The sequence below is a fragment of the Mustela putorius genome, unplaced genomic scaffold (assembly GCF_011764305.1).
Source record: "Mustela putorius furo isolate JIRA1106 unplaced genomic scaffold, ASM1176430v1.1 tig00537335_pilon_pilon_pilon, whole genome shotgun sequence".
Lineage (NCBI taxonomy): Eukaryota > Metazoa > Chordata > Mammalia > Carnivora > Mustelidae > Mustela > Mustela putorius.
This window is the reverse complement of record NW_025422457.1, coordinates 4751538-4779522: the sequence shown is the minus strand read 5'-3', so window position 1 is coordinate 4779522 and position 27985 is coordinate 4751538. Positions and strand designations below refer to the sequence as shown.

The window sequence follows — 27985 nt, the reverse complement described above, 5'->3', positions numbered from 1 at the left end:
TGTGGGACTCCGACTCCGTGATCAAAATAAATCACAAGTTCCAATTTCCTTCATTAATCTTCTTTGCAGCTCACTCTACTCTCCTTGCACTGAGTTTTTTAGAGAACTGTTATTAATCAGGTACGTGTCCTTTTTAATCCTTGTGGATGCGGTTCCATTCAAGGACTCCTCAGTCCTAGAGGTCGGCTGGGCATCTAATCCAGCAGCGGGATGAGGACTTCTTCCCCCAAACTCTTCAGCCTCAGTTTCCTCATTTGCAAAATGGGAATGGCGGTACTTACTTCTTAAGAGTCGAGAAGCTTGCACGAGAGAGCGCAAGTAAAACTCTCAGCACATTGCGTCAAAGGTTGTCATTTTTGCTGTGACCGTTTTGTAATCCCCCGAGAGCAAAAGACAACCCCAATACTAGTCTCTAAAGCGTGTAAGAGCGAGCTGGGAACGTGCAAGCCTCATTCTGCCAGCCCTCCGGGAAGCGTCAAACACAGGAAGAGGGATACGTGGTTGACAGGTTCCCCAGACTCCGCAGCTGACAGGCCCAGAGGAAGGACTGGCCGCAAGACGCAGCGAGAATCAGGGTCTCAGGCACCGCCCGTGACCCTCGGATGACCACACGTCCCAGGGTGCAGCGCGCCCACTCTGGGTGGAAATTTGGGCAGGCGGACTCGGATTGAGAACCGCGCCGGAGGAAGCCGTGCACGCTGGGACTTGTAGTCTTCGGGTCACAAGTTCACGGGTCGGAGGAGGGTCGAAGTCAGAGGTCCCGCCCCAGTCCCGCCTTTTGTCCACGTCTCACTTCTCCCGGCCAATGCCCTCTCCTATTCCCGGAGCCTGCCCCTCTCCGTTCCGGTTCCCATTGGTCCTGAGCCTCAGCGCCTTGGGCCCTACCCGGAAGTAGCGTTGGGGGAGGCGGTTTCCTAGACTACGACACCGGAAAGCTGGGGGAGGTGCTCGGGGCTGCTGAGGGCGGAGGGCGGTGGCAGCGCTGGCGCTGGGGACCGGCTCTGTGGTTTCGGGAAGCAGATCGGCGACGGCTGCCGCTCGCGTAGCTCCGCATCCCGCCCTCGGCACGGCTCGCAGCCCCCTTGCCACCGGCGTCCGGCAATGTGTCCCACCGGCCGGGCGTAGCCGCTGCGCGTGCGCGGAACCGTGGGGCCATGAGCGAAGCCGGCGGCGGCCGGGGCTGTGGGTCCTCGGTCCCCCAGCGAGCGCCATGGAGCCTGGTGGCGGCGACGGCCGCGTTCTGCCTGGTGTCGGCCACGTCCGTGTGGACGGCGGGGGCCGCGCCCATGAGTAGGGAGGAGAGACAGAAGCTTGGGTAAGGGTGCCTGGCAGCCTCGGGTGGGTTTCCTCAGGAGGCGGACCACAGGCGAGGTGCCTGTCATTGCGACCCGGGCGCGCAGTGGCTTCTCTTGTCGCGATTGGGATGGTTCTTGCCCCGCGAGGGAAGGACAGGGTCCGGGAAGGTGAGGGCCGTCGCCTGCAGTGCGACCTCGAGGGGCCGTCGGGGTGTCGCCTGGGCCGTCGGTGACCTGTGCAGGCTGCTTGAGGCCATCCGCCGTTTGTCAACGCAGCTGCCATGTCAATGGCCCGTGAAGGGGGCTACTGCCCGTGTTACCACGCGACAGAGTCCTGCGGTTGTCTTTAGTCGGAGACATGGTTGAATGTCTCGCACAAGTGAGCTCCCAGCTTGGAAAATGCTGCTGATCTCAGAGTAGTTAAGGAAATAGTCTTTACACCTGTTACGGGAAAAGGGGGCGTTCATTGGAATTTGAACTTCACACATTTACCATTTCCTTGCAGTGTTTTCTTGCACTACGTTTTCTAATGGAACAGTATTTAATGGTATTATTCAGAAGTCTCAATTAAATATACTTGTTCACTTTACTCAAAGTAATTTTACCAGTTTCGAAAGTGTCAGAAAACTATCAGTTATATTTACAGCATTTAGTTGGGAGTCAATATTCCTAATATACGCTGGGTCCCACAAAGGAATAAGGAAAAATCCAAGAACCAGTAAGAAAATGAGCAAAGAGCGTGAAGAGTTCATTTCCTCCACATGGGAGGAAATGCAAATGGTCAATAAACATGAAAAGTTACTCAACTTCTTAAATGTGAGAGATGCAGATTAAAACAATGAGATAGCTGTTTTTCCCATTGGATTAATAAGTACAGGGGTGCCTGTCTGGTTCGGTCAGTAAAGCCTGTGACTCTTTCTTTTTTTTTTTTTTTTTTTTTCAATTTTATTTATTTATTTGACAGACAGATCACAAGTAGGCAGAGCAGCAGGCAGAGGGAGAGAGGAGGAGGCAGGCTTCCCGCTGAGCAGAGAGCCCGATGTGGGGCTCGATCCCAGGACCCTGAGATCATGACCTGAGCCGAAGGCAGAGGCTTAACCCACTGAGCCACCCAGGCGCCCAAAGCCTGTGACTCTTGATCTCAGGGTTGTAAGTTGGAGTTCCACATTGGGTGCAGAGATGAATTAATTTTTTTTTTAATTAAAAAAATTTTTAAATTCAGAGATGAATTAAAAATAAAATCTTAAAAAAAAAAAAGGATTCGTAAGTACAAAACACAGAGTACTGACTAGTTGAAATGTGAGAAAAGAGTTGGTGGGAGTGTAAATTGCTGTAACTTACTGACAGTATCTCCTAAAATTTAAATTGTGCGTACTCTTTGATTCAATAATCCCGACTCAGGGAATCAATCCTACAGAAATAAAAGCACTATTGATGTATAGATAGGTGTACAAGATGTGCGTTTTGAAAGAATGGGACTGTTATTCGGAGCATCCGTATTGTGAAATAATATTCAGACATTAGGGAGGAGGTAGATCATTGGAAGGCTATCCAGGATACATTCCCAAGACCAAAAAAAAAAAAAAAAAGTAAACTGTAGAATAATATGTATAGTGCCATTCTATATATATATTTTTCTTTTTAAAAGGTTATATTTGTTTGAGAGAGAGGCCAGTGAGAGAGCAGGAGCAGAGGGTAGGGCAAAGGGAGAAGCAGGCTCCATACTGATAAGGGAGTGAGATGTGGGGGCTAGATCCTAGGACTCCCAGGATCATGATCATGACCTGAGCCCAAGGCAGACACGTGGCCATCTGAACCACCCAGGTGCCCCACCATCCCATGTTCTTTTAGAAGCAGAAAAAAAAATTGTCTAAGCTCAGAAAAACATGGAAGGATGATTACCCCCTGGGTTAGGATGGAGGTGAGATGGAACCATCAGGTTTTGTTTTATATACTTCCTTGTTGTTTAAATCATTGCAAGAGTATTGTATTAACTTTTAAATAAGGTAACAATAAAAGATGCCTGATTGGGGGGAAAAAAAAAGTCAGCTACCCAAAGAAAATGATCAGTAAACTCTTAATTAGTATCTTAAATTTTCTCTCTTTATGAATTTAATGTGTCATTGATAACTGTTTTAATGAATGCCCTGCTCTGTGCCAGGCACTTTATATATGTTCTCTCTCTAATCCTCCCTGTTAATGGAGGTGATCCCCATTATGCAGAGGAGGAAATTGAGTCTCAAGATCAACTTGTTCAAACTCAGAGCTAGTAAATGGTGGACTCAGTATTCAAGATTAGGTCTGTATGACCCCGGAGCCCGTGTTCTCTCCACTGTGTTGCACTTCTTAAGACTTAGAAAGAGAGCTTCAGGTCTGTTAAAGATAGAAAGTATCTTATTTGACTACCACTCTTCTTTCTTTTTTGTATTAAAAATTTTTATTTGAAGAAAAGTCATTAGTTAAGTCATTTTTGTCAGAATTAATTTTTAACTGGAAAAGTTTAACAAAAATGACTTGAAGTGTCAGTTTAAATTTTGAGAGTAAGAGTCTGGAGCTATAAACCACAAATACACAGTTGCTTGACTGCTTTCCCCTCTGGGAATTTTCCTTCCGGAACCTGAACCTGTGCGATTCTTTTAAAAGCCCAAGTGATTTATGATTAAAAAAAACCTCAAAAAATGCCTCATCCCTTTTCCTGTCCCCCCAAACCAAGGATGATAAAGACTGGAATTATCACAAGTTGGAAGCAGTTGCTCAATTGCTTCCAGTTTGTGGAATTTTTTACTTGATCATATGTAGTCTTACCCTTTCTGGAATGCATTGTTTTTTGCTTTTGTGGTTTAAATGTTACAGCAGTTGTTAATATAATCTTTTCATTTTATTTATTTATTTATTTTATTTTTTTTTTTTTTAAAGATTTTATTTATTTATTTGACAGAGAGAAATCACAAGTAGATGGAGAGGCAGGCAGAGAGAGAGAGGGAAGCAGACTCCCTGCTGAGCAGAGAGCCCGATGCGGGCCTCGATCTCGGGACCCTGAGATCATGACCTGAGCCGAAGGCAGCGGCTTAACCCACTGAGCCACCCAGGCGCCCAATCTTTTCATTTTAAAACAAGGGAAGTATAAAGTTATCCAATTTCTGTAAGACATTGACAGGCAATGTAGTTTTAGAAAAAGCTGACTTATAAAAATTATTTTAACATAATTAAAAAGACATAATTTTCAAACTGTGGATCTGATTCCCAATAAATTTCCGTTCACTGGCTGAATAGAAATAAAATCATCACAGAGACATTTTTTCTGTTTAATAGAGTAAACTACCATTCTGTATTTAAAGATGACTCTGAGGACTTACAGGTTTAGGAGAGAGAGTGCTCAACTGAGTATTAAATATCTCCACTTTGAAGTATGTGTTGTGAAATTTGATGGCCATGTGCTACAAAAATGTAAGGATTGGAAAATAATGTGTCCTCATATGCAGTTGTGATTTATTCATAATCATGAAAACTGAATGCTTTTGAAGTTTGGGTTAACCAGTTAAAGCTTATGTTATCTTTAATGCACATGTCTAGGCACTGCCATTACCAGTTAAAAGAGTTCCTATTTCTTGGCAGTACTCTTGTGTTGATTCCATTTCAGTGAAAGGAAGAAGAATTTCCATATTCCATTTATTGATACCAGTGCTTGAAAGGAAAATTTTAACATTGTTTTTGGTGGTTCATTAGCTAATTTGAGAGATCTTTATCGTCTGTAATATAATAAATGTGTGGAAGAATTCTTTAAGATACTTCATAGTTGGGGCGCCTGGGTGGCTCAGTGGGTTGGGCCGCTGCCTTCGGCTCAGGTCATGATCTCAGGGTCCTGGGATCGAGTCCCGCGTCGGGCTCTCTGCTCAGCGGGGAGCCTGCTTCCCTCTCTCTCTCTCTGCCTGCCTCTCCATCCACTTGTGATTTCTCTCTGTCAAATAAATAAATAAAATCTTTAAAAAAAAAAAAAAAAAAGATACTTCATAGTTTTCTGAGATAACTTGGCCCATATTCTATGATATATGTACAGACATAACTCATGTTTTAGCAAAGTGATAAGATCTTGTTTATAATGATTATTTTAAAATGATTATTCATAAAAAGTTTGTCAGGACTTAATTTATTCAGTTTACAAATTTGAGTGTACTTGATTTTGCTGGTCATTATAGCTAGGATCTGGAAATTAGTTCTTTTCTGTCTGCTAGCTTTATTATTACCAATATTTCATCATTCATGATTACAGTTTTTATAAAATGACAATTGCAATGTAACAGGAAGTAAAATAAAATTATACCCAGCCATATTCTCTAACACTTTCTTCAGTTCTTGCTATTAGTGACTGGAGCTTTGGGAACAATAGTAAGTGTTAATAGAAGATTACTGAAATATTTTTCCCTTGCTAATTATTGAGATAGTTGGCCTTGTCTAACCATAACATTAACTTTGTAGCTTTTCGTGTAGTCCTCAAGCCCCCAAACTTGGGAGTGTTGAACTGAAAGACTGATTTATTGGTCCAGACAGATAAATGGATTTTGACTTAGTAAATCTGGTGTGGGGATCAGAAATCTCCATTTTAAATAGTTGTCTTGGGGATTTTAAGAAAGACAGATAGCCAAAACACACAAATCTCTTCTCATTTGAGACATGAATATTATTTGACTTCTGACAATTTTTTAAAGAAGACAGTATATCATAAAATCATAAAGTATATCTTTTGAAAGTGTGAACAAACATATGTTAATAAGTATGTATTAAACGAGGCATTAGTGACTTGATTTAAAATGAAAGAAGCTTGTTAGAGTACTGTTATTTCAAATCATTACATACCCACCCTTCTCTTGAGAGAATATCCAGCTATATTCTTCCATTTAAGACAGACCTGTTGGGGCACCTGGGTGGCTCAGTGGGTTAAGCCACTGCCTTCGGCTCAGGTCATGATCTCAGGGTCCTGGGATCAAGTCCCGCATCGGGCTCTCTGCTCAGCAGGGAGCCTGCTTCCTCCTCTCTCTCTCTCTCTGTCTGCCTCTCTGCCTACTTGTGATCTCTCTGTCAAATAAATAAATAAAATCTTAAAAAAAAAAAAAGACCTGTTGAATAGTTTTTTAAGAGGTAATTGTTTTTTAGCATCAGATTTCCTTCTCTCTGCATGGCATGCATCATTTATCAATTTTCTTGAGAAACATAAGGTGAATTTTACATAAATTGCTAGGAATAGTAAAAGTTTGGCCAGCTCTCTGTGGTTCATGAAAGCTTGTCTACTAACACTAATGTATTCTTGACTCTGTTTATGTCGTTTCTAACTAATTTTTTCTTTCTTTTTTTTTTTTAATGGGTGTATGTTTATGAAGGAGCATTAACTTTTTTAGGAAAAACTTCTAGAATGTACTTAACTTTTTTCCATTTCTGCTCTTTTAAAATTAGGAATCAAGTACTGGAAATGTTTGATCATGCTTATGGTAACTATATGGTAAGTAGAAGTCTTATCTTTATACATCATTTATGTGAGTGGATTATTATATAAAAAATAGCTGCAGATTTTGAAACCTGTATTAATAGCACATTCTTTTTAACGGAAGTTTAAAAAAAAACAGTGCAAGCATAAACTAACAGTGTTTTTGGTAATTGGTTTTTAGAGAAGTTTAATTGGATAGCTATGAAACTGCATTAGATTAGGTAACTTTGTATTTAAGTAGTTTCCTTTGATGAGATCAGCAATGTGAGTGATTAATATGGTTAGATATTGTGGATGTGTATGCATAAGATGTTATCTCCAGCCTTTGGGAAAATTTTTCTCTTATTTAAAAATACTGTTTACAATATTGCTTCATATACTCTACGAAGAAAACGGTTGTTGAAAAGAGACAAAATATGACCTAGTTTCTGTCCAAGTTATGTCTTAATAGTGGGCTTTGATTTGAATATATTCTACTTTCTAAATACACTGATCTGTATTGTTTTAAAATGTCTTAGTCTTCACTTGGGATGAAATTGCAGCTTTAGTTTTGCAAGATGAAAAAGTTACGGAGTTCTCTTGCTCAACAGTGAATATACTGAATGTTGCTGAACTTAAAAATGTTAAAAATGGCAAATTTTATGTTTTTTTAACCACAATTAAAAATTTAATCCTCCCATAGTACAGGGAGCCGCTTGGGGGATGGCAAGGCTGGGGGGTGTAGGTGCCCCCTATTTCTTCCTGCCTCATGCCCCTTAATAAAATGATCTTAGACTTCAGGAAAAAAAAATGTTTAATTTCTAAAAAGATGAGCTAGCAACAAATTTTAGAATTCAAAGAAAATTCTCTGTGAATTTCTATAATTTTGAAAAGAGTAATCAAATTATTCTGAGAATTCTTATGAATTTTAAAATATGTTTTTGCATTTTAAAATATGTTTTTAGTTTTTTACATTTTAAAATGTTTGTGCATTTTAATGTACAAATGTACAAACATTTTAAAATGTGTCAGATTTTCTTTTATGATGAAAGCCTATAAAATATACTTGGGAAATGTTTGACAGAGAACTAACTTTAATTGATTTTGCTTTAAGTATATTTCAACTGATTCTGTGAATCCATTTTTCATTATATATAATGCAAATATCTTCATATATTAACATCTTTATAAACACCTAAGTATACACACTTTATGTGTTCGTGTACCTTTTTTTTTAGCTTTTTATTTTATCTTATTTTTAAAAAGAATTATTTGTTTATTTATTTGACAGAGATCACAAGTAGGCAGAAAGGCAGGCAGAGAGAGAGGGGGAAGCAGGCTCCCCACCAAGCAGAGCACCTGACGTGGCGCTTGATTCCAGAACCCTGGGAATCACGATCTGAGCCGAAGGCAGAGGCTTTAACCCACTGAGGCACCCAGGCACCCCATTTTTTTAGCTTTTCAAAAAATTTATTTGACACTGAGCAGAGTGAGTGAGAGAACACAGGTAGGGGGTGGGCAAAGGGAGAGGGAGAAGCAGGAAGCAGACCCTCTGTTGAGCAGGGAGCTAGACTTGACTTAGGGCTCCATCCCAGGACTCTTGAGATTGTGACCCAAGTGGAAGGGAGACACTTAACTGACTGAGGCCATCCAGGCGCCCTGCATTTTTGTATTGTTTGAACATGTTTTATATTTGATAATTCTTACTCCTTATATTTCGTTTTTCTAGGAGTCTATATTGAGTTCTTTTTTTTTTTTAGATTTTTTTTTTTTAATTTATTTATTTGACAGAGAGAAATCACAAGTAGATGGAGAGGCAGGCAGAGAGAGAGAGAGAGGGAAGCAGGCTCCCTGCTGAGCAGAGAGCCCGATGCGGGACTCGATCCCAGGACCCTGAGATCATGACCCGAGCCGAAGGCAGCAGCTTAACCCACTGAGCCACCCAGGCGCCCTATATTGAGTTCTTAATAAATGTTTTTTGAAAATAATGGTAATGTAACTTGGGGTATTTTTAACCATATTGAAAACACAGTTTTAAATTCATTTCTAAAGACCTTGGCCATTCTCTTAATAATTCCCTTAATCGTTCTTTCAAAATTATTTATCTCTGGTTAGTTCATTCCATTTGGGCCAAGCAAAATTGAACAAATCTAGGCCAATAGTTTTGTGGTGGCCAAGTGGATCGATGCTATACCCTCAAACATTAGCCATCTCACAAATGCATACTTTTACTTCCAAAGTTGAATGAAAGGGTATACAGCTGGATCAGTTCAGTATATTTCACTGTGAAGAGGATCCTCTCTTTGTAAAGCACAGTATTTTAATTAATTAATTATTTTTTACAAAGATTTTACTTATTCATTAGAGAGAGAAAGCAGTGGGGGACAAAGAGAGACAGAGAAGAAACAGACTCCCCACCAAGCAGGGAACCCAGTGTGGGGCTCGATCCCAGGACACTGGGATTGTGACCTGAGCCAAAGGCAGATGCTTAATCAGCTGAGCCACCCAGGTGCCCCTAAAGCACAATATTTTTAATATCCCTGTCCCTTTTTAGGTAAACATCAGAAATTTCTATCGATACATTTTTCCCTGTTACAGAGTTCACTTAGTAAATGGATTTATGACAGAGCTCTCTGACAACAGAGTACTGACAACAGCTCTCCGAGGACTTCCTGGGCCAGTTCCTATTTTTTGGACCCTAATTGGGAAGCTTTGTATTACACCTCCCTACCTATAAGATTGAAAGGGGAGGGATTTCAACCCCGAAGACTGGGAACTCCTGGAATTAACACGCCCCTTCATTTTTCCAGTGGATCCACACCATCTGCATTCCTCTGCAATACATATTTTTAAAAGTTCAACGGTTTTACCACACAAGTGACTCTTGCAAGGTACTTGTGCTCTGCTTAGTTTATGTGAAGATTGTAACCCAAGATTTAGTCTGGAATTCTCATTTCCCTTTTTCAAGTTCAGAACTAACCTGAAACAGTTCTAAAATATTAAGCAGAGACCAGGTGCTCTGTATTAGTTATTTGAAGTCACCTGAAATTTTTTTCCAGTTGTAATACTCAGAAACAGTATTAGTTTGCTGTAAAGCAAAAGCATATAGGTTTTGGAATTAGATGGGTTTGAGCTCAAATTTTGTTTTGTTTATTTAATAGCTTGGACCCTAAACAGTTCATTTAACCCCTCTGAGCACTATCTTATGTAAAATGGGCATAATTGTCAAGGGCTATTGTAGCTTGTAAGATTGTTGAGAACGGGGATCATTTTATTTATTTTTAATTTATTTTTTAAAGATTTTATTTATTTTTTTCATAGAGAGAGAACAAGCAGGGGGAGCAGCAGGCAGAAGGAGATGCAGGCTCTTTGCTGAGCAAGGAGCCTGATGCGGGAGGGACTGGATCCCCAGACCCTGGGATCATGAAAGGTAGACGCTTAACTGACTGAGCCACCAGGTGTCCTGAGAACAGGGATCATTTTATTTAATTTTTTTTTTTTTTTTTTTTTAAAGATTTTATTTATTTATTTGACAGAGAGAAATCACAAGTAGATGGAGAGGCAGGCAGAGAGAGAGAGAGGGAAGCAGGCTCTCCACTGAGCAGAGAGCCCGATGCGGGACTCGATCCCAGGACTCCGAGATCATGACCCGAGCTGAAGGCAGCGGCTTAACCCACTGAGCCACCCAGGCGCCCCATTTTATTTAATTTTTAATAAATTCATCTTTTATATGTCTTGTGCCTGAAATCATGCCTGGTACACAAATGCTTATTGAATTTTTTTTTTTTAAGATTTTATTTATTTATAGGACACAGAGATCACAAGTAGGCAGAGAGGCAGGCAGAGAGGGAGGAGGAAGCAGGCTCCCCACTGAGCAGAGAGCCCGATGCGGGGCTCTATCCCAGCACCCCGGGATCATGACCTGAGCTGAAGGCAGAGGCTTTAACCCACTGAGCCACCCAGGCGTCCCCTTATTGAATTTTTTTAAAGAGGGGCACCTGGGTGGCTTCAGTAAGTGTCTGACTCTTGGTTTCAGCTCAGGTCATGAGGTGGAGCCTTGAGTGGGGCTCCATGCTGAGTGTGGGGTCTGCTTAAGATTCTTTCTCTTTCCTTCTGTCTCTGCCCCTCCCCCTGCTTGTGCTTGCTTTCTCTGTCTCTTGAAATAAATAAAATATTTTTAAAAAATAAATTTTTTTGAAGCTGAATTGAATTCTTGTGAAGATGTAATCAAATAGTGATTTTTTTTGCATTTGATTATTATGATATATCTTTGCCTTTTAAATTCAAAGAAATCATTTAACAAACTTCACGAAAGATACAAGTTTATGGTGAGTTTTGGGATCTATAAGTCTGCTTGTTTTGTTGTAGTGGTTGCCTGCTATGCTGAAATGTAAGTACCTGGCACATGGTGGGCTTTTAATAAGTGCTGAAAGCTTTTCATTTCTCACTAGTCCTTTTTTATATTATTCTCCATTCTAGTGAGCATTCAGAGCAATTCCTTTTAACTTTCTTGGTTCCTAGGAGACCAATGGATTTCCAAAGATGCAATATAATATTAAGAGCGAGCAAGAAGTCTAGAAATGGAACAGGGCACTATGAGCTAGCTATGTTGCAATGAGAAAGTTACCTAATCTCCCTGAGTCTGTTTCCTCACTGCTGTTGTAAGGATTGAATAAGTTAATATAATTCAAGTATGTGGATCTAGTGTCTGGCAAATAAGAAGCACTATATAAGAGTTTATTGCTACTGTCATTATTCATTCTCTGCTTGAGATTGAAATTGCCCTCCTAAACTTCATCCAGGCCTTTAACTGAGAGCTTATTCTTCCCATTGTACATACAAACTTCTTAAAACACATTCTTTTCTGTTTTGGGCATGTACCCTTTGAGCTTATTTTTTCCCTTACCTTTTTTTTTTCTTTCTTGATTCTCCAAAGTTCTGTAAATACTGTTTTTCAATAACAGTGCCCTGTAAGGTACCACAATACTGCCATCCTTTGTTATATCCAGGAATTTTCTGGTTTTATCAATTATTGGCTTAAATATTAACATTATAACAACTATGTTTGGCAGATCTCTAGCCTTGCTCCAACTGCAATTTATCCACAGTAAATTGCACAGATGGCTTTCTTTTTCCCTCAAATAACATGAAATTAGATGTTTGTTTTGGCAGTTCTTGTGTGGCCTTATTTAACCTCAGACCATAGCCACTTCAGCACTTCTGTTAGTATGTTTTTAGTACTTACGTTGAGGTTACTTTTCAGATTAATTTAGATGACAAAATGACATGTATTTAGGCCACCAAATGCAGAACCGTTTTAGATCTGTGCTTCCTGACCTGATACTTGTCTCCCAACGTTTTTCCGGTTACTGTCAACTACCCAAACTGTTAGAAGTAAAAACTGTTAAGGTAGAGCCTTAAACATTACAAATAAACTTTAAAAGAGTTGGTAAGCACAGTTTCTTTTACCTAGTAGAATCATACCTAATAACCACTTTAAGCTTGATTTCATGAGAGCATAGTTCAAAAAACACAGTAGATTCGTCCTTATCGTTCAAACCAAGGGAAAATATAACTTCCTTATAGATTTCTTGATTTATGTAAGATTTCTTAGAATTACTTTTATCCCCCCAATGTTACTTTCTTTGAACATTTTTTATTGTGGTTAAAAAAAAATATATATATATATACATATATATATATATTTACCATTTCAACCATTTTTAATTTTTTAAAAAAGATTTTATTTGTTTATTTGACAGAGAGACACAGTGAGAGAGGGAATTCAAGCAGGGGGAGTGGGAGAGGGAGAAGCAGGCTTCCCGATGAATGAACAGGGAGCCCATTGCTGGCCTCAGTCCCATGACCCCGGCCGGGATCATGACCTGAGCCAAAGGCAGACGCTTAATGACTGAGCCACCCAGGTGCCCCCATTTTAACCATTTTTAAGTGGACATTTCTATGGTATTAAGTATGTTCACCATGTTGTGCAAACCATTACCATCTCCAGAACTTTTTCATATTCCCCATTTGAAACTCTGTACCTAATGTTTTCTTTTTGATCATCAGAAAGTAATTCTGGGCGTGCCTGGGTGGCTCAGTGGGTTAAGCCTCTGCCTTTGACTCAGGTCATGATCCCCGGGTCCTCGAATCAAGCCCCACATCAGGCGGGGAGCCTGCTTCTCCCTTTGCCCCCCTCTGCCTCTCTCTCTCAAATAAATAAATAAAATCTTTAAAAAAATAAGAGAGTAATTTTGTAAATAAAGTACTTTAAAAGTGGTACTAATGGCTGGGAGGAGGGAAGTTATAAATTTATGTCTTTTCTTGTGTGAATGAGTGTGGGACTATCTTTTGTTAACCAGTGTTCCTTGCCCTGTACTTTTAGAGCATCCTAAACTTTGTCCAATTGCCATAAATTCTGTAGTATCCCCTTGTAATATTTTATTTTCACACTCTGATACTCTGTATAGGATTTTAACTCAGTGGAATAAAGTTTTTGTTTAATTAGGTATAACTTACAGATGAAAAAAATTTTTATTTTATTTTTTTTAAAAGATTTTTATTTATTTATTTGACAGAGGGAGATTACAAGTAGGCAGAGAGGCAGGCAGAGAGAAGGGGGGAAGCAGGCTCCCTGCTGAGCAGAGAGCCCCATGTGAGGCTCGATCCCAGGACCCCAAGACCATGACCCAAGCCGAAGGCAGCGGCCCAACTCAAACTGAGCCACCCAGGTGTCCTGAAAAAATTTTTAATTTTACGTACTTGATTCTGAGTTTTGACAATTGTTTCTATTTGTTTAACTACCACCACAGTCATGACATACTTTTCCATCAAAATGCTTCCTCATGCTCCATAGCAGTCAGTTCCTTTTCCCTACCTCTGACCCCTGGCAACCACTGTAATCTGCTTTTGGCACTAGTTTTTCCTTTTTAGGGTTTCATATATGGCATCATACAGTATGTAGTCTTCTGATTCAGATTCTTTTAACATGATGGTGTTGAGATTTTAGCCATGTTGTTGGATATATTGTAGTTACTATTAATTGCTTAGTAGTATTCAGTTGATTTGATAGAACACACTTTGTTTATCTGTTCACCAACTGACAAATATTTGGCTTGTTTCTGGTCGTTGCCTATCATTAAAAAGACTGCTATGAAAATTTGCTGTGAATGCAAATTTTTATATGGACATACATTTTCATGTATTTCCCAACTAGGAACAGGATTGTTAGATTATATGAGAAGGATAAATTTAACTTTGTAAGAAACTGAAAAACTTCCCTCAAGTGTCTAATATTTTGTGTTCCCCACCAGCAATGTATAAGAGTTTTAGTTATGCCACATCTTCTCCAGTACTTGGTATTTTCGGTCTTTTTAATTTTAGCTATTCTAAAAGGTATGTAGTGGCATTTTGTTTTGACTTTGACTTTTCCCAATAACCAATGATGTTGAAAATCTGTGTGCTTAGTATATCTCTTTTTTAGTGATGCCTGCTCCACATCTCTTGTCTATTTCAAAATCAGGTCGTCATTTGTCCTGATTATTGAGTCATAAGAGTTAAATACTCTGGATATCAGTCCTTTATCACATATATCACATAGCACAGATATTTTCTCCCCCTCTGTGCTTTGCCTTTTCTTTAACAATGTCTTATGAAGGCAAATGTTTTAAATTGTGATCAAATGCAGTTTATCCTTTTTTATGATTCCTATCTTATATTCTACCTAAAAATACTTCCCTAGCCCAGGCCACAAAGATTTTCTTCTAGCTGTTTTAAAATTTTAGCCTGTTTATTTAGGTCTATCACTCATTTTGTGTTAATATTTGTATATAGAATGAGGTAAAGATTGATTTATATTTTTTTCTATGTAGATATCCATCTCTATCTAACACTATTTGTTGAAAAGAATATCCTGTTACCACTGAATTACTTTGGTATCTGTGTAAAAGTAGTTAACCATCTATGTGTGGGTTTGTTTCTAGACTATTTTTTCCCCATTGATCCGAATATCTATATGCATGCTAATATCACACTGTCTTTCGTGTGATATTAAGTTGTGAAATCAGGCAGTGTAAGTCTTTCAGTGTTGTTCTTTTTCAAAATTGTTTTGGATATTCTGGGTTATTTGCATTTCTTTTTTTTAAGATTTTATTAGAGAGCGCAGGTGTGTACATGGGACATGCGCACGTGTGGGGGGGTGGGGCATGGGGAGAGGAAGAGAGGGAGAAGTGGACTCTCCACTGAGTAGGGACTCCAGCGTGGGGTTCCAAACAGGATCCTGAGATCATGACCCGAGGCAAAGGTAGAGGCTTAACCTACTGAGTCATCCAGGTGCCCTGGTTTGCATTTCTCTGTAAATTTTAGAATCGTGGTATCAGTTTCTACCAGAGAGAGAAGTCTGCTTGGTTTTGTTTTATGCAATTGTTCTTGCTTTTAGGTAGGCACCTGTTCTACTTAATTTGTATAGGACTCTTTTTATCCCTGAGTTTTGTTTCTGAGTAATTATTGTGCTTTGTGGTTCTGAGTCATAGCAATAGGAATTACTTGTCCCTCATTCTAGCAATACATTGTGAAGAGACGGTATTACTATATTACTCTATTATCTCCAGTAGACAGGATATTTGAAGTGTAATGGCTGTTTATTTACGACGTAGGCATTGCTCCGGATTTACGCAAACCAGCTGTAGTTCACTTTGTGGTTAGCCCAAAGAAAATGCTGTGGTTTTTGTTTTTATCTGTAATCTTGAATTAGCAGGGCATAAAGTATTTTTACGTCTTGTTCAAAGCTCCCTTATTTGATAATTCTGTTTGTAATTGCTCCTAATATTTTTCTTATCTTGATAAGCCTAGGGTTTGAGCTTCATATTTAATTTCAGACAGAAGTGTTTTTGCATGTGTGTGTTTTTGCAGAACCCTAGGAATAGTATAAAGTATTCTAAGCCGTGGTGGTTTAGATAGTAAAGAACTCCTTACAGTCAAATTAACATTTGAATGATACTTTACGAAGTTTCAAAATTCATCAGCAAGCTGAAAATATATCACTTTTGAAGTACTTCAGAGTGTTGTTTAGATGTGTTCAATACGAAACTTAAGCAATAAAAAATCGTATGCATTCTGGGAAATCACAGTTCTTTTGGCATTAACACAGAAAAAGAAGTTAGGAACTTAAAATGTTAAAAGATAAAATTATTAGGAATTTATGCTAAAAATTGTATATAATATTAAAATCACAGTATGTTCAATTCAGAATTTGGTAGCTGCATGTGGATTCTAATTATAGTACAAACAGTTGTCTGGGATCCTTTCCTCAGGAAATGAATCATTATGGAGCACTGAACTTTTTTAAATATCTGAAGGGTTGCAGGCTTCAGTGCTTTTTGTATTCTTTAGCCTACTTTATTATTATTTTTTTGTCTTTCCTTTTCTGTTTGACCAGGTGTTTAGTGTTATGTCCTCTATTCTGTTTTTCTGCTGCTAATGTGCTATGGATTTGGCATATAGATCGTTGAGTTTAGTGAGAGGCTGTAGGATAGAGCTGGGTATGGAATTGGGAGTATTTCTGCTGAACTTAAAGAATTAAGAATCATGGGAACATACAGGCATAGGTGGTACAAGTCGTTCAAGGTACGAGGGATCAGACTAGTCTTAGAAACTTTGCCATGATGATTCTCAGTGGATGTAGGGTTGTGGAACAGTATCCTCAAATTTCGGAAGGGAAGAAAATATGTCTCGAGCATTTTATAACATTCATTTTATTTTTCAAGTGTAAGACAAGAGACATCCTAACCCAGGGATACTAGAGAAATAACAATACTGATGACACTCTAAAAAACCGAGAAACAAAAACATACCTGAGGACAAGTCCAGGCAACCGACAGCTGAGTCAAAATAAAAAGTCAGGAATGGAGAAGCCATTAGAAAAATGGTATGAGTTGACTCTACTTAAGAAAAATTCTGATACTAGCAACTGTGGGAATTAGGGTTCCAGACCAGAATACAAATGTTACAAACCTTTTAAAATCTTTGTCAAAATATTGAAAATTCTCTTTCTGATGGTTATAAATGTACAGAGATTTTAAAATAGCACAACTAACATTCAAAATATTAGAGACTTTGAAAATTAAAGTGTTATTTCTTTCCAAAAATTCATTAAGATTGGGTAGTCTTGCCTCCATTGCCTTCATTTTAGTTGTGTAACCTAAGATAACAGCACACATCTTTTCTGTGCATCTGTGAATTGTCCTCCTGCTTTCAAAATTTGGATCAGCTGAAAAAATGTTACCCTTTTCCCTTCCCTGAAATACCTCTGGGAATTCCTTTAATGAGAAGTGTTTTTGCAGGTATCCTTTCCTTTGTGACCTGGTCACTCTATGTTGCAACCACTTTCTTCATCTATGTGGATAATTAGGCCCTCACTCAGTTCCTGTAGATGCACATCTGCTGGTCTCTGGAGTGTCAGTGTGACCAACTGTCCCTGGCCAGCTGCTCTCTACAGTGTTTATGTTCAGTTCAAATTGCACTTTCAGTGCCCTCATTTTTCTTTTCTTCGCTGAACTTTCATCCTTGTTGGCTAATTTCCTTTTTTGATTATCCATCCTCATAAATTGTCACATTGTCATGTCTGATTATCACTGGCTGACAAGGGGATAACCACACGCTTGGTATGTATGAGCTAAAAACTAGACACACGGTAATCAAGACACTGACTTTGAAAGAAGTGATGTGAGTGATCACTGATCATGATGAGTGTCGGTTATTTATGTAGTGACTTGTGGGTTGAAGAACTGGCACCGAAGTTTGTCTTTTATGCACTCACTTGCAGTTAATACACAGTGGTAACTGAATTTAAGTCATGTTGTTGAGAGTTTATTTAACTAGATTGTAGAAACTCCTATGTAGCGAGGCCAGGCAGGTTGAAGACTGCCTGTAGTAGCATAATTGGCAAAAATCTTAAGTTGAATGAAAGATTTTATTTATTTATTTGACAGAGAGAGACACAGAAGGAGAAGCAGGCTTCCCACAGAGTAGGGAGCCTGATGCGGGTCTCAATCCCAGGACCCTGGGATCATGACCCGAGCCGAAGGCAGATGTTTAAGGACTGAGCCACTCAAGCGCCCCTATATTACTGTTATTGACAGGGAATCAGTGAATATTGTCTGAAGTTGAAATATATAAGCACAGTGATTCTAATCTCTAATCATAATCATGTAATTAATTTTAGAGGAATCTTCTAGGGACTGTCCCCTAGTGAAAAAAATAAAGTTCAGCAGGACTTTCTTGTTTCTGTCCTTTTCTGCCAGTAGGTGGGGATCCAGTCTAGTTTTACTGAAGCAACTATCCAACTTAAAGAACCTACTTCTCTGGCTTATGGCCATGTATGCAAGACCAGTAGTATCAACTCTTATACCCTTTGGGCATTAACATAATTCTCCTGAAGTCTATCTTTATTTCTAACGCCCATACCATTGTCACTGCAGCTTCATCTTCTGTACTCCATTATTCACTTTTGGTACTTAAGAATTTTTTCTTGTTCTTAAGCTCAGCTATGTTTTAAAAATAATTTAATACTGATACAGCAGTTCTATGTATTTGTAATGAATAGGAGGGAAGATTTTTGTGTCTGTTTCATTATTATCTGGATTAGAAATACTCTGTCATGGTTGTTCTTTAAAAAAAAAAAAAAAAAGAATTCCAGGGGACCCTGGTGACCCAGTCAGTTAAGCGTCCAACTCTTGGTTTCACTCAGGGTCATGATCTCTGGGTCCTGAGATTGAGCTGCATTGAGCCTGGCAGAGGCCTCTGTGCTCAGTAGGAAGTCTGCTTCCCCTCTCCTTCTCCCTCTACCCCTACCCTGACGTGTGCATGCACACACACTCTCTGTCTCTCTCAAATAAATAAATAAATCTTTAACAGAAAATTTTGCTCAAAGTAGTATCCCAAATGATAAAATTCCTATTAATAAATATTAAGAAATGTGTGAGACCTAGAGAAGAAAACCAAATTCATAAAAGAAGATCTGAATTAATGTAGTGATATAGTACATTCCTAAATGGGAAGAACCAGTTGGTAATAATGTCAATTCTCCCCCAAAGTAGGCTCTTCCAATTAAAATTTCAGTGGAGTTCTAGAGAAAATCTAAAGTTATCCACAGAGCTAAATTTGAAAAAGTAGTTAAAAATTTTTTGAAGAAAAATAATTGGGGGGAGTGAGTTGCTGTCCTAAGTAGGAAGGTATAGTGGAAAGGTAGAATAATTAAGATAATGGTTTGGAGCAGGAACTAGATCTGTAGGGCAGTAGGCATAGGAAATAAATCTGTCAAGCAGATCGATCTGCAGAACAAAAATGAGGCTATAGGAATGTATAGACAATTTTGAACTAATAAAGCTGCATTTCAAGCAATTAGGGAGTGGATGGTTTGTTTAAAAAGTGGAATTTAGAAAATTGGCTCTTTTGGGGGGGCAAACACAGCTATATCCCTATTTTACATCATAAGGGGTATTAGATTCCAGATGGAGTAAATCTCTAGACAAAATAAGGGTGCTCTTTTCAGAGGCTCAAGATAGCTTTCTTAACCGTGCCTGAAATCTAGAAACCATAAAGGAAGAGACTCATAGTCTTAACTACATATTTAAAATAAAAAGCACCAAAACAAAGTTAAAAGATAATCAAAAGGGGCGCCTGGGTGGCTCAGTGGGTAAAAGCCTCTGCCTTCAGCTCAGGTCATGGTCCCAGGGTCCTGGGATCCAGCTGTATCGGGCTCTCTGCTCTGCAGGGAGCCTGCTTTCTCCCCTCTCTCTCTGCCTGCCTCTCTGCCTACTTGTGATCTCTCTCTCTCTCTCTGTCAAATAAATAAATAAATAATCTTAAAAATAAAAGATAAAAGACAGGAGAAATATTTTTACTGTATATAACAAACACAATGTATAGAGAATGTCTTGGCCAATAAGACAACCAATAGAAAATGGACAAAATATATAAACAGACATTTCAAATAAATAGCAATGACGAATACAAAAAAAAAGTTTATTCTCATTAATAAAACTTGTGTTACCATTTTTTATGCAAGAGATCGGCAAAATATAAGTGATTGGTCATCTCCTGTGTTAGAGTATTGTTGGGATATAAGTTAGTGTCTTCAGTTTGTAGGTATCAGAAATTAAATATCCATACCTTTGACCCACTGGGTGTATTTCTGGGGATTTAATCTATAGAAATACAAGCATATGTGCAAAAGATGTATGCATATACATGTCTATATAGTGAAAAACTGAGTTCAATCTACATATTCCTCAAGTGAGGAATAAGTGAATTGTAGTGTATCCATACTGTGTGATACTGTGAAGGGCGGGCACCGTGAAGGATAATATGCTCTCGAGTCAGGTCGCCAGGCTCAAATTCTGGATTTGTCATTTACTAGTTGCATGTCTGAGCTTACTTACCTTCTCTGGGCCTCAGTTTTCTCCTCTGTAAAATAGGGATAATTGAATCTGTTTCAGAGGTATGATAATGAAATGAACTAAACTGTGTAAAACAGTGCTTAAAACATAAGTACTTGGTAATATTAGCTAATATTAAATGACCACTTTGTAGTTAAAAAACACATTTATAAAATTCTAGCGTGGAAAAACCCCACGGTGATTAAAGTAAACAAATTTTAGAGCAATGTGTGCCTATGGCATGAGTACCTATTTGTAAATAAAATGTAAATTATGTATGTGCCTGTATTTTAATGTATGTGGATAAATTTGGAAGCATAAATGCCAGTCGTAACAGTCGTTATCTTTGAAGAGTGAGATTTGGTGGAATGGAAGCAGATTATCAGATTTTTAAAGAAAGATTTTTTAGCATTTTTTTCTTAGGCACGTATGACTTTATAACTAAATTTTTGAAAAGGTTCCCATAGACTTAAGAATAGTAGAACTTCTGAGTAACTTGCATCTTCCTTTTTAAAAAATAACTGCAAGAAGATTGTGTCCTCTAGATGATGTTTGCTTTCTTTTATTTTCTTCAGTGACTCACTGTAATTTCCCTTGCAGGAACATGCTTACCCAGCTGATGAACTCATGCCTTTAACCTGTAGAGGTCGCGTTAGAGGCCAAGAGCCAAGTCGGGGGGATGTTGATGATGCCTTGGGAAAGTGAGTATTAACGCGGTGGATGGTGTGGCAGCTCAGGGTTCTGAAGTCTTAGACATCCTAGATGCAGCTTACAGTTGTATTTCTGGGGGTTGGTTAAATTTCAAGGACTGCTTTAAGTGAGACTTTAAACTCTTTTATTTCCTTCTGTTATGTTTTATAAAAAATCAGTTTACCTCTTAGATCAGTGAAGAGTTGCTAAGATGAATATAACTTTTGAAATGTATATAAAGTCATTGATACATTGTAAAGTGTTCATAGTTTAATATCTTTTATTTTTTAATTATTTGAGAGAGAGAGTAAAAGTGGTGGGAGGGTGGGCAGAGGGAGAGGGAGAAGCAGACTCCCTGCTGAACGGAGAGCCCAACATAGGACTTGATTGCAGGATCCCAGGATCATGACCTGAGCTGAAGGCAGATGCTTAACTGACTGAGCCACCCAGGCACCTTGGTTTCATATTTTGATGGTTTAATAATTTTATTTGCTTTAAAAGAGAGTTAATGAATATTTCTATTCATTTTGAAAGATACGTAGATACACTGAATATTAAATGTAATGTTTAAGCCTTTTCCGGTGCCTTCGGTGCTTTATAGGTTACATAGTACTATAGATGCCTGGAAGTCCTAGCTGATAGAAACTGCCAGTCGATAAGTCATAGATAGATCTGCTTATACGTTCATGGATAAAATATTCAGACTTCTAATGGTTTGTGTCTCATTATACTTGTTTCTTAGATTTTCCCTGACACTGATTGATTCTTTGGACACTCTTGTGGTAGGTTTGAATCCTCTTGAATTTACATATTTTATAAATTTCATAATTTGTACACTCAAAATATTACGAATGCAGTCATGATGCATTAAGTCTGAAGTAGAAGTTTTCAGAATTTAAGGTCTTCTGAGCTTTGCTTCTAAATAGCTCTTTCACAGTATTGAGTTGATGTCATGTAAATATCAAGTGAAAGTATGTAGAAGTCATGGAGGTATTAAAATAATTTATAGGTATGGTAGCTTATGTGATGGCACTTTTAATCAGGAAGGTTGTTTCCCCATTATGCAAGGAGGTTGAAGCTATTGGAAGAAATTAATTCTAGAAAATGCCACTGATATTCTTGATCCAGAACGGCATGCCACAATGATACTGAAGTTGTTAAACTAGAATTCTTAGGTTCATAAAAAATTTAATTTTTTCACACCAGTGATTTTTAGCACCAGGTGTTCACTTCTTGGCAACTGTTTTTGACCTCATGGGATAAAAATCATTTTAATTAATTCTGGTTGGGATGGTTTGTAATGGCAGAGGAGAAAGATTGAGTTCCAGATGTCATAATTTCTATATACAGTATCTAATTTTTTACTTTGAGATCACTTACAGTATAGGCTTGGTTCAGGATTTTCCTTTAGACCTAATTCTCAACTTTGAGTAAATGTCTTGAGGATTGATTAATATTTTAAAAAACAACAACAAAAAAATCTTTGGGCTGGCAGGAACTTTTCGGAACCAAGCTTTTCTTTCCAATATTGTTTGTACGTTCTTTTTTCAATGGGCATTCTCTTTTTCTTTTCTTTTCCTTTCCTATCCTCTTCTCTTCCCTTTCACTTCCCTTCTCATCCCTCCTTCTTTTTTTTTTTTTTTTTAAAGATTTTATTTATTTATCAGAGAGAGAGTGGGGGAGAGAGCAAGCACAGGCAGACAGAATGGCAGGCAGAGGCAGAGGGAGAAGCAGGCTCCCCGCTGAGCAAGGAGCCCGATGTGGGACTCTATCCCAGGACGCTGGGATCATGACCTGAGCCGAAGGCAGCTGCTTAACCAACTGAGCCACCCAGGCGTCCCTCATCCCTCCTTCTATACCAGCACCTTAGGAGGATGACCTATGAAGTTTTAAAGAATATCCCCTTCTCATGAATTACTCTGATTTAATTATTCTGGAGCAGGGCTTTATTACTATTTATGCTCCTAAAGCTTCTCTTCATTTATAAAATGCAGCCATGGTTGAGAAGATTTTTGTTGTGAAGCCTGCATTGTTTACAACTTTTACAGTTGGGTCAGGGTTTCAAAAGTTGTGACTTTATTTCTCAGAGATTAAAGGAATATGGGAACTGTATTATCATGATTATGAGAATGAGAATATTTGTATGCCTTATTTTTGGTTTAGTGGTCCTATGTGTTCTGTTATAACAGGGCTTCCTTTACAAATAAAAGGCAAAGGTAAACAAGATATCCCGGGAGGCACAGATTGCCACCCTGGAAGAAGCCAGGTGGTGTCCTTGTAACTGTAGCTAGGTCATACTTCTCAGGTCTACCTTGACGTGGGGGAAGTAAGTGAGGAGCAGTAGCTTTGTGTTAGGAAGGATCACAGCTGAACTTAACTTTGTCTCTCGTTCTGTCAGCTTGGCTTTCTTTCCATATAGCAAATTCCCCATCATCTCTCTGTAAGATTTTCTTGAACATGGATCTCAGATATCATATGCTTTAAAAAATCTTAACAGAAATGAAGGAGAAAAGGTACTATCAGGCTACATAACTTTCCTAAATTTAGAAATCTGTTGGCTTCTAATTGAGGAGCCATTCATTATTACAAAGGTTCTGTCTTTCATGTTATACCAGTTGTATACTTTGGCTTTAATTTGCAAAATATCCCAGGACCGTCAGCAGCAGCAGCACCTGACAACTTGTTAGAAATGGAAAATTCTAGCGCCTCATCCCAGACATACTAAATCAGACAGTCTGGGAGCGAGGCCCAGCAGTCTGTTTTTTAACAAGCTTCCAGATGATTCTGATATATGATAAAGTTTGAGAAATACTGTATAATACTGCAGTACTTTTTAAACTTCAATGTATTACAAGTCACCTAGGGATCTTGCTAAAATGCAGATTCTGATCCAGTAGACTGAAGGTAGGGTCCAAGAATCTGTGTTTCTAATTAGCTGCCACTTGGTGGTGCTGTTCGTGCTGGTTAACAGGCCATACTCTCCGTACTGTGTGGTATAAACTTGAGTTCTGGCTCCTTGTGGCAGGGAGTAATAAGGAGTGATCACATAATACTGATGTGTGCAACCTCGGTCAAATCATTTAACTTCTCTGGGCTCCTGTTTTCACCTTAGAAGGGCCTAAATTAGGTATCTAAGTTTCTTATTAACTATAACATGTTATTTCTTACTTATCTTTGGTTCAGATTCAGATAAATAACTCCTCTATTTTTTGAAATTACCCTCAGGAGGAGTTAAGAAAGGTAGATAAAAATCTTACATTTAAAAAATGATACTTAAAAGTGAATTGGGATAAATCGGAGGGGGGAAAGAAGCAGGAGAGACTGTGGACTATGAAAAACAAACTGAGGGTTTGGGAGGGGAGAGGTGTGGGGAGATGGGTGACCCTGCTGCTGGGTATTGAGGAGGGCACTTATTGCATGGAGCACTGGGTGTGGTACATAAACAATGAATCTTGGAACACTGAAAAAAAGAATACTTTATAAACTCTTTAAATTTTAGTCTCTTCAAGTAGGAATAGCCTAAGTAACTTACTACATACCATCATAACTTTGAAAGATAAAAATTCATTTTGAATTTTTATTACTGTTTGAAACATTTTTTTAAATAGAATTTTCTGTCTAGTTTAAACAGAAAATTAGTTTAGAAAATTTTTTCCTACTAAAAAAAGGAATTGTTTTGGTACATTTTAGTAATACACTTAATAGTATTTCTGATTTACCTTACCTTTACATTGTGATTATTTTATTTGACTTATTTGAAAATAATAATAGAATGTATCACGTGTGATCTTTATAGTCTACATTACCATGTAAGCTGTAGAAAGATAGATACCAAAACAAATTAAAGATGGTGAGGAAAGGAAGAGGCCTGAATTCATCTTTGTTATCAGCTAAGAGCTTAAAGAGTTCATTAAGTAATAGAGCAGTTGGAATGAATTTTCTAGCTAATTATGGACAAAGAGAATTCTTTCCACTTTTAATCTCCTTTGAAACAAATAATATTGGTATAATTCTTGGGAGTAATTCTCAGGAGATAGACCTAGGAAGAAGAGTAAGATTAACAAAATGAGACTAAATGTGGATGAGTGGGGAGTAGCACAGTTGATTTTCATTCTAAAAGTGATTCAGGGCTATTTGCAGCTGCACTTGTTGCTACAGAATTTACATGGATATAGAAGTGGATAAGGAGGAGTGTTTTTTTTAATCATTTTTAATTTTTTTTATGATTTTATTTATTTGTCAGAGAGAGAGCGCATAAGCAGGGGGAGTGGCAGGCAGAGGGAGAAGCAGGCTCCCCACTGAGCAAGGAGCCCAGTGTGGGACTGGATCCCAGGACCCTGAGAATATGACCTGAGCCGAAGGCAGACGCTTAACTGACAGAGCCACCCAGGTGTCCCAAGCAGTTTAAGGGCAGGCTTGATAGTATATTTTACTCAGAACTTATCCTGACTTTTACTTTTATTTGAATTTTTGTCAAATATTCTTCTTTTTTTTTTAATTAAAAGATTTTATTTATTTATTTGACAGACAGAGATCACAAGTAGGCAGAGAGGCAGGCAGAGAGAGAGGAGGAAGCAGGCTCCCGGCTGAGCAGAGAGCCCGATGCAGGGCTCAGTCCCAGGACCCTGGGATCATGACCTGAGCCAAAGGCAGAGGCTTTAACCCACTGAGCCACCCAGGCTCAGTCTTAGTCAAATATTCTTATGGAATGTTTTATACCTATATTAGAATTTTTAATGAAAGAAATCAAGTGAAAGGCACTCTGAAGTATTATCAAATAGGAAGATTAAACAAGCAAGAAAAGGAGAACTACTTTTAATGGATCTGGGGTCTAAATACCGGGTAATTGTGTAGTTATCGAACAACTTATCACCGCCACTAACCCAAGAAATGAGCAGGTAAGGCCCAGCACGCTGCCTCAGCCAGCTGCTCTCTCCCTGGGAATGCCGAGGGAGCTGGACAAATCAGAAGCAGAGCTCCTGGCTGGTTATGCCAACACTGTTGTTGAACAGACTCAGATAAACTTGTGGCAAGAGAAGCCAGTAACTCAAGAGAGGAAGGTTTGGAAAAGAGAAGGGGAGAGATTTCTTTTGGGGCCTGGCAGCTGGGGGGGTAGCAGGCACAGGCCTTAATACAGACCTCTCCACAGACAAGGTGGATACCTAGAGTTTTATAAGGTGAGATTGAGGGTAGGGGTACATGCAAGAGAGCAGGCCGGGCGCGTGTGATTGAGGGCGGAGGTTGGTAGGTGTTCATCCCGTAATCAGGGGCAAGGAAGGGATGTGTAGGCTGTGGTCTTCTAGGCATTCCATTGATATCAGGACTTTTCTGGTCTGGCGGTTGGAATGTTCTGGTCACTGCAAAATGTCTTGTCAGTGGCTCAGGGAAGTGTGATGAGCAATAGCACAATGAGTAGTAGCTAGAGCATGAATTAAGTGGTCTTGTCTATTTCTGGTTTTAACTGTTGGGCTTAATAGTTGAACAAGAGAGCTCTCTGACACAGCCTCGATTTTGACTGAAAAATCAGAGCAACTATGTAATGCATTGGCCCCTTCACAGAACTGATCACAAGATTCCACAGGATTGTTAACCTAGTTAGGATTCTAGACCCTTATGGTGATAATGATAATAATAACAGTAATGATGTTAAGCACTTACTAAGTCAGGCACTCGACTGAAAATACTTTACATATATTACCTCATTTAAGAGGGCAATCCTGCAGGAGTGGATATTTCTTCTTTTTTTAAAATTTTTTAAAGTTTTTTTGATATTTCTTCTTTTTATGGTTGAAGGAAGAGGTTCAGAGATGGAAGTCACTTGACCAAGATTACTCAGGTAGTGAGTTCAAAACAGGGCTTGCTCTTGATTACAACATTAAACTCCTTTATAGTTAAGGGTCAGGGTATCCATGCGGGAGGATTGCGGGTGGTATGTGGTTTAGGATTAGTCAGTCAGTCATTCTCTGAAGGGTGTGCTCTCTTTTGAAAACAAGCAACCTTTAAAATGATGTTTGGTGAATAGGATGGTTTTTGTGATATTTTGACTTGGAAACCAAATCCTGGTAGAGCTCATCTCATGTAGCTCTAGGTCAAGGGTAATATATTAAGAAACCAGTTAACAGTTCTGATGATGTTTTAAAGTCTTAATGATTTCTGTGTATCTAAAAAAGAAATATATAAAGATTCCTTATAATATAGGCAGTTAATTTTGGTGGGTTTTAGATACCACGTTTTTATCATTGGTTTAAGGGAAACATTTTGTATATGTCACTTTTTAGAGTCTTACTGTATTAACTTTTAGCATTTCATTCTAATGCTATTTCTCTTTGACTTGATAGAATTTTATTTTCATAATTTTCTTCTCCTAGGTATTAAATAAAACTAAAGAATTTGAAGATGCGGTGAGAAAAGTTTTAAGAGATGTTAATTTAGATAATGATGTAGTTGTATCAGTCTTTGAAACAAACATCAGAGTTCTTGGGTAAGTATGTAAGACACTAAAGCTATAATTTTAATAACAGAAAAGCCAAGGTTTACTGGCTTTATTTCTTGATGGTAATAAAGCAAGATATTTCTTATGTTTAAAAGATAGAAGTTGGGATATTATGAAACAGAGGCTCTGGGATGACTGCATTATATTAGGCACAGACAGCAGCAGACATTGGAAATTGTTGCAGACTCCCCCCCCCCCCATTAAAAAAGGATTAGAGGTTGAACATTTGCATATTAGCTATAGCTCAGGTTTTTCACTAGTTTCTGTAGTTTGCTAATCTTAGCCAATAACCCTTCGGGCCAAATGAAATTAAATGTATAATACTATCACTCAACTCAACAATCTAAAATGTTTTTAGAACATTTAAAAATATTGAATTACAGGATTTATTAATTCAAGTTTCAGCATTATTAAATTTTTATATTTAATGGTTACTTGTATGTTGTAACACATTTCCTTTTGACAGGTAAAGTAAGTCAGTTTAGGAAATATTTATGTAGCTTTTCACAGAGTTTGTTAATCTATTATATTTAGTACAGAATTGGGGAGGGTTTTTTAATGCTATACTGTAAGAGTTAAAGGTTATGTGATGATATCATTAAGTTAAATTTTA

At 38.4% G+C, this 27985-nt stretch overlaps 1 protein-coding gene across 5 annotated transcripts in view; it reads left to right on the top strand.

The window, feature by feature from the left end:
• Nucleotides 1-917: 917 nt before the first annotated feature.
• The window catches only part of EDEM3 (ER degradation enhancing alpha-mannosidase like protein 3), a 78033-nt gene continuing 50965 nt past the window's right edge, over nucleotides 918-27985 (top strand). For 4 of the 5 annotated variants that reach the window (XM_004767953.3, XM_004767952.3, XM_045074291.1 and 1 more), the window contains exons 1-5: nucleotides 919-1315; nucleotides 6744-6789; nucleotides 20790-20890; nucleotides 21622-21661; nucleotides 27248-27360. In XM_004767953.3, the coding sequence (XP_004768010.1) occupies nucleotides 1155-1315; nucleotides 6744-6789; nucleotides 20790-20890; nucleotides 21622-21661; nucleotides 27248-27360 (461 nt within the window). In that variant the 5' untranslated portion in view covers nucleotides 919-1154. Of the gene's footprint in view, nucleotides 1316-6743; nucleotides 6790-20789; nucleotides 20891-21621; nucleotides 21662-27247; nucleotides 27361-27985 lie in introns of all 5 variants that reach the window. The other variant, XM_045074290.1, reaches the window with a different exon arrangement.